Consider the following 8,158-nt stretch of genomic DNA (forward strand, 5'->3'; position numbering starts at 1 on the left):
GCTAATTTATTCAAAATTGATGCTTGCAACAATTCTTTACCAAGATATACGTTTATGGTAAAATTTTGGAAAATGGGCCTGGCACCGCCCACTTATGGTCACATATATGTATATCGGTAACCGTTCTACCAAATTGTACCAAACTCGGTATTTTTATTGTGCTTGCCAAATAAAAGCAAAACGTTGAAAATTATTGAAATCGGACTAAAAATACGGCCGCTTTTCATATAACGGTAAATTTCAGAAATGCTTGAAACTTCAATAATTCGAAATTTAAGGACGCTAATTTACTCAAAATTGATACACCCCGGCTTACCATCTAGCGGTAGCTTTAGGAAAGGGGAAAAACATATATTTAATACTTGCGCCGGGTACTTAATGTTCGGCTCCGCCCGAACTTAGACTTTCTTACTTGTTTTTATAATATCTTTTTGTTTTTTATGGCTCTATAAAAATTATATTCAAGAATTTCATTGAGCATGCGGCCATTTCATAAAAAAACTTGTAGAAAACCAAACGAGCAACAACCATATGATCAAGTCTAAATAGCAAAAAAATCGTTGCCCTTGATTGTAGTTGGGTTGCGCAAACGAAAAAGTGGAAAAACAACAACAGTTTACATGGCGAACTTAGCTCAATGGGCTGGCTTTGAACGCCGGAGTTGCTGGTTCAAGTCCCAATGAACTCGATGAAGAAGTCCGATGAGTAGAAGTGGTGTTCTTCGAAATAGCAGCATGTGTCATTAGTAACGGCCTCAAGCTCAATAAAATTGTTGAATATAATTTTACTATACCATTTTATTTGGATGATTTTTTTAGATTTAGATTTAAATTGCTTATTGTTAAATAACATGCTAATTATAAAATTTTAAATATATATAGAAAAAACATACGACAATGACCTACTACTATACCATTTTATTTTTTTTTATCTATTTTCTCTATTTTTTATTTTATTTTGTTTTATTTTATTTTACTTTGTTTTATTTTACTTTTTTATTTAGTTTACGCTTATATTTAGTTTTTTTTTATTTTATTGATTTTTTATTATATTTTTAATAATTAGTATTTTTTAAATTATTTTCATAGTTTTTTATTTTGCAGCTATTTTTTAAACTTAAATTTTTTAATTTCATTTAACTTTATATTTATATATTTTTTATTTCCTTTTTGTTTTTATGTTTTTCTAGTTTTTTTCTCAATTTTAATTTATATTTTATTGAATTTTTCTACCCTTTTTTATATTATTTCCTTACTTTCATTACAACTCACCTATTATATGGCAACACAAAGCCAATACCAGCTGCCAGCAATGCCAAGTACACTGCATGTTTGTGATCTTTGGGTGTGCGTACATCCGCCTCTGGACTGTCCATGGGCTCATGGCGGATGCCGGCGCCACGACCTTCGAGTGGTTCATAGGTTGTGGCTTGTGCGGATTCCATTTCCGCTATTTAACAGTTATATATGTGTGTATGTATATGCACTTTCAAGGTGTTCAAGTCGTCGTCGTCTATTTGATAATGAAGAGTAACAAGTAGTTGTTGTTTTTGCTGTAGTTTTGTTTGTGGTTTTGTTATGTACCTTGGCACTAAGCACAAAAGCAAATATTTAAGTATAGTCTACTTAGCGGCGCACGAAGGCAGATTTTTTCATGCAATGTGCCGTGCTGGCTTTCAAAAGAGGCAAAGGGTTATTCTAGTGTTTATCTGATGGAATATATTTGATGATTTTCTTTTTTTTTAAGTCTTTCAACTTTTAACCGTTTAGTGCAGAAATCTAATTTTTCTTTTTTTTCGAATTGAAAGTTATTTGTTGTTATATGTTTTAGTTTTTGTCTTAGTACCGTTTTTTGTTTGCTTTTTTACTGAAACTATCCGCTATTACCGTTTAAATAGTCATCAGCACCTTTCGTGTTTTTAATCGATAAAGGAGCAGCAATGTCAACTACTCTTTTGCTGCCCAACCGCTGCTCAAGTAAGACTGCTTAAATTTTCGCCCATTTATTGGTTTGCTATGAAATTTTTAAAAAAGTAATTTACGTTCTGCATTTTCCACTCCCTTTTTTCAAGTATGTAGTACCTTAATATATCGTTCGACAATTTCGATTTTTCACTTTGCGAGTTTTTCACAACTTTTACATGTCTGGCTGCTGCCCAATTTTACAGCCACAGATTTCAGATTTGCCACTCAGATTTACCACTCTCCCACTAATTATTACACGTTTAAATTTAGTTTTTAAGTTTGAATATATTTTTTAGCTCTTCAATATAATTTTTCAAAGACTTTTCCTATGCAAAATTATTTTATGTGCATCGTTTGCAGTGCGCTGCAAAAATTTTTATCTGCTCTTTTCACCATTCTTGGGCGTCTAATGCGCAAGTCTTTTTCAATTATCGATTTTAGTTGTGTGCTGTCATTTCAACATTGCAGTTGTCAAATGTTGTTGAAACACCTGTCACTCGGTCACACTGTTGATTTTGGTCGTCGCTTTTGTGGTAATTTTTTGTTTACACCAACGTAAAATCGGTAGGCATGTACTCGTATGTTATGTTTGTTGTTGTTCTTCTACACAGCATTCCTTATCAGTAGATTTGTTTACCACAACGTGCTGGGCGGTATTTCGGCTTGATGTTGTTGGGGATTCGATTGGAGTTGTGCATTTTATTATTGCGAATGTTAAAGTGAATCGTCTGAAGAGCTCGTGAATAGTGTTATTATAAGTGCCTTCCTCGTATTGAAATTCAATTTGTGTTATTTAAAAATTTCTTTCGTATTCGCATTCGCATAATATTCGTATTCGCGTTCGAGTCGTATTCATATTAATTTTCATATAAGCTAACTTACATAAACCAGTCCTCCAATAAAACATGAGCAGAAGTGTGCATAGCATTAAATAATAGACTAGACAAAAACTTTATAAAAAAAAATCGATAAAGCAATGTTATGTCGCATTTACAAGAATTCAATTCTTTAAAGTCATTGATTATACGTATTTATACATACATACAGTGTTGGACATATCTATCATTTCGGACCAAATTCAAACTGATGTTTTTTGCCACTTATGCTTGTTTATTAATTTTTAAGATTTTTCAACTGAAACACAACTCATTCATAAAAATTACCGTTGATTTTTTGGAGCTTTTTTTCCTAACGTGTTGCGGGAGCACTTAAAAGGGGAAAATCATAAGTAAAATGGTAAATGGGGTACGAAAAATTCAGGTACTTAGGCGGGTTGGGTAAATAAGCGGCGAAGTACTTAAAAGACGGTTTTTCTTCAGATTACATTAAAATATTCACGGTTCCCAAAAATGTAGGTTACTTAAACGGGTTAGGTACTTAAGCGGGTTTCACTGTATTTATAGTCGGATTGATATTCGAATTCGTATCGAATATGTATTCGTTGTCATATTCGCAGGCGTATTCGTATTCAAATTCGTTTTCCTAATTGTTTTTGTATTCGCATTCGCATTCGAATTCGGTTTCATATTCGCATTCGTATGGTATTCCTATTTGTATTCATATTCGTAGTTGTAGAAATTCGTATTGGTATTCGTATTCAAACTGTTTTCGGTGATGGTGGTCATGTCGAACAAGGAAAGGGAAATTTTTCGTCTACTATCGTTGACCGCCAGCGTGACCAATTGAATTTAACTTATTTTAGTATGTCCTCTGGTATATTTCCAAAAACATTTCTTCCACCTAGGTGTAGAATTTCATAACATATTCTGTAAAGAAAGGTGATGGTCCTAATCAAAAGATTGCCACTAGACCTGTGACCTAAAGCCTTAGACTCGGTCAGATCAGATCGCATCATCCACGATCTAGAGAGAGACAAATATTTCAAACCGTGCAGAGACAAACAACTCGGCATCGAGGACAGAGCGAGAAACCTACAGTTTCCACTCCAAAGTCTTAGTCCCATTAGTTCCCATTTAGTTTTTGACACGCGCTACAACGATTAGCAAGAAGCTCGCGGCTTTACTTTTGTAAAGGGCAAAGATACTTTACGCACGAGATATTTACAAAGCTATCAACCCAAAAAGCGGATCAACCCATTTCCACACTTCCACGCACTTCCTATCGCCACAGAAGAAAACGTGTAACCCATGCAGACGACATAGAATCATCATCGCTCAACTGCGACTTGGTAGAGCTCGTGTAGTATACTAAATTCGGCAAGATCCAGGCACCTGTACCCGCAGATTACTCATGCATACTTTGCAGGCGGAAGCGGATCATATACCATCTTGTGACTCCTCGTAAACCTCACGCATCACACCATAACTGCTCTTTGTACATCCGATTGAGTCTGAACACCTTCGGTGAGAGTAACCTGTTGTGAATAGCTCATTAGACTTCTCATTTTTTGGCGTGCCAAATGCTTACCTTAAGGAGATTTGGGTACAATTTAGTAGAGGAGATAAAAGGTTTGTGTGATGATTAATTAGTACTGAGAGTCTCCTTCTAACAAATATGAGTTGCTTAGAAGCTAGAGCTCTACAGATACCCGAAGTTCTCCTTCACTCCTATTATTTTTATGTATTTTGGAAAGAATTCAGTATTATATTAGTGGTTGTTAGAACCATTTTTTTATTTATTAACTACGACATTATTTATAAATATTTATTTTTTCATTTGTGCGAACAGATTTTGGAGGAGATAATATTATTTAAAACACAAACATAAAAATAGGAAGAAAACCCTTAAACAATAAATAAATAAATACATAAAATTATAAAAATAATAATAGATTGGCGCTGACACATATGTTAGTGTTTGGCCATACATAAAATTAGACTTGGCAATATCAAAAACAAAAAAAAGCGAACTTCAATTTTAAACACGAAATAAAGATCTTAACAAATTATGACTAAAAAATATAATAAAACATTAAACTCAAAGAGGCATCTCGCCTTAGTTAGAACGCACCTGTATGCCGCTACGCTCAAAAGTATTCTCCAGCAGCGGAACTTGGGTATAAGTCTGTTGAAGAGCGTACTGCTCACTCTCTGTCTGTTGGCGATTGCTGCAACGCATGCAACTGCCGAGCAAATAAAACCAACGGCGAGAAATAGATTTGCGACGGCCACCAGCACTCCTTTTTGCGGCCAACTTGCGAGGGCCTTGCACCTCTGGCGTGTCAGAGATATCAACAGCAGTGCTATTGGGACAACGCTCAATATATAAGCCCATGGGCGAGGGTGTGCGTGGATCGTGATTGTATTTTAGTGGCCGAATTTTCGGTGCAATAGTTCCACGCCCATCTCGATCGGTGCTGAAACGCTTACGGCGTGCCGGTTTCGGCGACGATGACAAGTCAATCACTTCTACCTCTATGGCTGAATCTGAGCTGCTCGGTTGACTGGTGCGCGAGTTGTGTTGGGACGTGCCGCTGCCACTACCGCTTGCTTCGCTCGGTTCAGCCTGCTGCTGTCGGACCTTAAGGGAATCGCTGCGCCTGCGCAATGCGACTGAAAATAAGGTGAAAATAATTCTTTGTAGAGCTCAAGAAAAGTAAGTAAGTAAAAAAACCACCAACCACTCTCCTTCGCCGTTCGCCTTTCGGCACTCTCCTCCGTGCAGCTGCTGAAATAAAGCGACATTGGTTGTATAGCCGCCACGTTCTTAGCATTTCGACCGCACACCTCCATTGTGCCATCTCCGCTGCATAAATTGTTATTCGCATCCGGCGTGTTGGGTGTCACAAAAACATGCAGCTCGTCATCGCCGTCTCCGTGGTCGTGCGGTAGCCCAAGGTTTAGCGGTGAAGGTGATGGTGGTGGAGCTGGTGGTGGCGATCGGCTTCGCTCGTAATCTGTCTGCGTGGCCTTCGTACTCTTTGCCGCGCAGTAGAGCAAACTCTGCAACGGCTGTCGTCCCAACTGCCCATAGCCACCCAACGAACCTGAGAGTGAAGTGCCATGCAATGTGTAACGACCACACTGAGTTTTCTTGAGCTGATCTTCGGCTGTGCTCAGGCGCACGCGCAAGAAGTCCACATTTTGCCTGAGGCGAGTAATTTCGCTCTGCTTTTCGTCCAGTTTCGATTGCTGGTAGTCATTGTAAGATTTTAAGCGATCGCGCTCATCCAACAACAGCGCGTATGTGCTCTTATCAATGTAGACGTCTTCTTCGTCAGCCGCGCTACTGCCACTGCCACTTTGTGTGGAAATGGTACATGTAGTTATTGCTGTAACGNCGGTGGAGCTGGTGGTGGCGATCGGCTTCGCTCGTAATCTGTCTGCGTCGCCTTCGTACTCTTTGCCGCGCAGTAGAGCAAACTCTGCAACGGCTGTCGTCCCAACTGCCCATAGCCACCCAACGAACCTGAGAGTGAAGTGCCATGCAATGTGTAACGACCACACTGAGTTTTCTTGAGCTGATCTTCGGCTGTGCTCAGGCGCACGCGCAAGAAGTCCACATTTTGCCTGAGGCGAGTAATTTCGCTCTGCTTTTCGTCCAGTTTCGATTGCTGGTAGTCATTGTAAGATTTTAAGCGATCGCGCTCATCCAACAGCAGCGCGTATGTGCTCTTATCAATGTAGACGTCTTCTTCGTCAGCCGCGCCACTGCCACTGCCACTTTGTGTGGAAATGGTACATGTAGTTATTGCTGTATTTTCAATCTCATTGAATTTTTAGGAACATAATTTAATTTTTCTTTCACTTAACTTTTTTTATATTTAATTTTCCTTAATTTTTAGATTTTGTATTAAAAATAAAAATATTTTTTTAAATTTAATTTATGTATTTATGTGTTTTGTAGGAACTTGTTTTCTTTTTCAATTCATTTATTTTATTTAATTTTCTCTTATCAGATTTTATTGTTTTGAAAAGAATTTTGTATTAAAAACAATTTTGTATTAAAGAAGAGTTCATAAAATTTTAGTAACTCTCGGACATATTGTATGGAAGTGGTGACTTTTCGTGGAGAAAGCCATTATTTCGTTATTTGGCATTGCAGAAAAAACACAACATCCATAGTGTTACCATTCTTTTTTTGTTTTTTTCATTGGCACACCCTAATGTAGTCATATATAAAAATACATATTTACCTACATAAATATGTACGCGCCGTGGTTATTGTCCCCAGGTGCCGTTACCTTTCATATTATTTACTAATTTTTTTACATCGCTGCAGTAGCCTAAAGCCTACAGAGCTAAAGTTAGTCAGGCGCGCGATAGCACTTCACAAATTACTGTTTTCTTCTACTCTTGTTTATTGTTTTTGTTAATCACGTTTAATTTAGTTATGCTTATATAAAAAGTTATATCTCTTCAATAAAAATTAAATTACTTAATTTTAGTTATTTTGTTGTACGCGCTTGCAAAGAAATAAAATAATAATCGTAAAGAGTTGTAAATAATGTAACCAGTTTTGGTCGCGTTTTAATTTTTTTTTAATGTATAAAAGTAAAGTTTATGCAGCCGTACCGCCCGCACGTGTAACTTAATTAAAAAAATGAGTATACTGGATGAAAGTTTCCCCCACGATGAACTTTCCGAAGTGGACTTATTGCCAACGCCACCACATCATCGAATTCAATTTCCACACCGCTTGCGAGAACGTCAACAACAAGGGCACAGTGGTGACAGCATCAAAAGCCCACTAACGCTTGTACACAATCTCAGCGTCTCCAACTCATCGGCCGATCAGACTATATCCTCAGCCGAATCAGCCTCAGAGCAGCGCACTCAGCCCGCTGGTTTGGCAAGCGACGAACGCATGGTTAAGAGCGATCAAACTGGGCTTTCCACTGGTGGTGGCGTAGGCGTTGCGCACCAGAGCCATCTGCCAGAGCATGACCGTAAGTCTTACTCTTACCATGACATTCACTCGCAGTATACGAAGCGTCGCTTCAAGCACGTCGAGAGCAAAGTCGGACAATATATAGCAAATATACGTAGCGAAGATGAACGACGCCGCAAGCTAGCGAAATTTCAAAGACACAGTTCGATGCCCGAGGCGCTGGTACACGAACCGCTGCCGCGGAAGACGTCAATGCAGTTGCAGCGCGGTGTGACTTTAACAGCCGCAAGGTTGAATGAAGCGCTTGTGGGCGTAATCGATGCAGTCGACGAAGAGGAGCAGGAGGTGGAGGAAGAAGTGGAGGCGGAGCCCGATGCCAGCGCAGACTTGTCTGCCAGCAACGT

The 8,158-nt window shown here is 38.4% G+C and overlaps 3 protein-coding genes across 3 annotated transcripts in view; 1 reads left to right on the forward strand and 2 right to left on the reverse strand.

The window, feature by feature from the left end:
• Positions 1–2,782, reverse strand: part of Ent3 (equilibrative nucleoside transporter 3) — a 13,722-nt gene extending 10,940 nt beyond the window's left edge. Inside the window, exons 1-2 of the mRNA XM_017609834.1 lie at positions 2,082–2,782; positions 1,272–2,013 (exon numbers count right to left, since the gene is read on the reverse strand). Of these exons, the coding sequence (XP_017465323.1) occupies positions 1,272–1,444 (173 nt within the window). The 5' untranslated portion in view covers positions 1,445–2,013; positions 2,082–2,782. The remainder of the gene's footprint in view (positions 1–1,271; positions 2,014–2,081) is intronic.
• Positions 2,783–4,795: 2,013 nt separating this feature from the next.
• Positions 4,796–6,484, reverse strand: LOC108358473 (protein swallow-like; the record flags this gene model as incomplete). The annotated part of the gene is made up of 2 exons (XM_017609832.1): positions 4,796–5,476; positions 5,545–6,484. Coding segments are annotated over 2 exons (1,497 nt in total), but the record flags the coding sequence as incomplete, so codon positions are not given.
• A 982-nt stretch (positions 6,485–7,466) lies between these two features.
• Positions 7,467–8,151, forward strand: LOC108358474 (protein swallow-like; the record flags this gene model as incomplete). Its single annotated transcript, XM_017609833.1, has 1 exon — positions 7,467–8,151. A coding segment is annotated over exon 1 (685 nt), but the record flags the coding sequence as incomplete, so codon positions are not given.
• Positions 8,152–8,158: the final 7 nt, after the last annotated feature.

The sequence above is a fragment of the Rhagoletis zephyria genome, unplaced genomic scaffold (assembly GCF_001687245.7).
Source record: "Rhagoletis zephyria isolate East Lansing unplaced genomic scaffold, Rhagoletis_zephyria_1.1 Rzeph_scaffold_00258, whole genome shotgun sequence".
Taxonomy (NCBI): Eukaryota; Metazoa; Arthropoda; class Insecta; order Diptera; family Tephritidae; genus Rhagoletis; species Rhagoletis zephyria.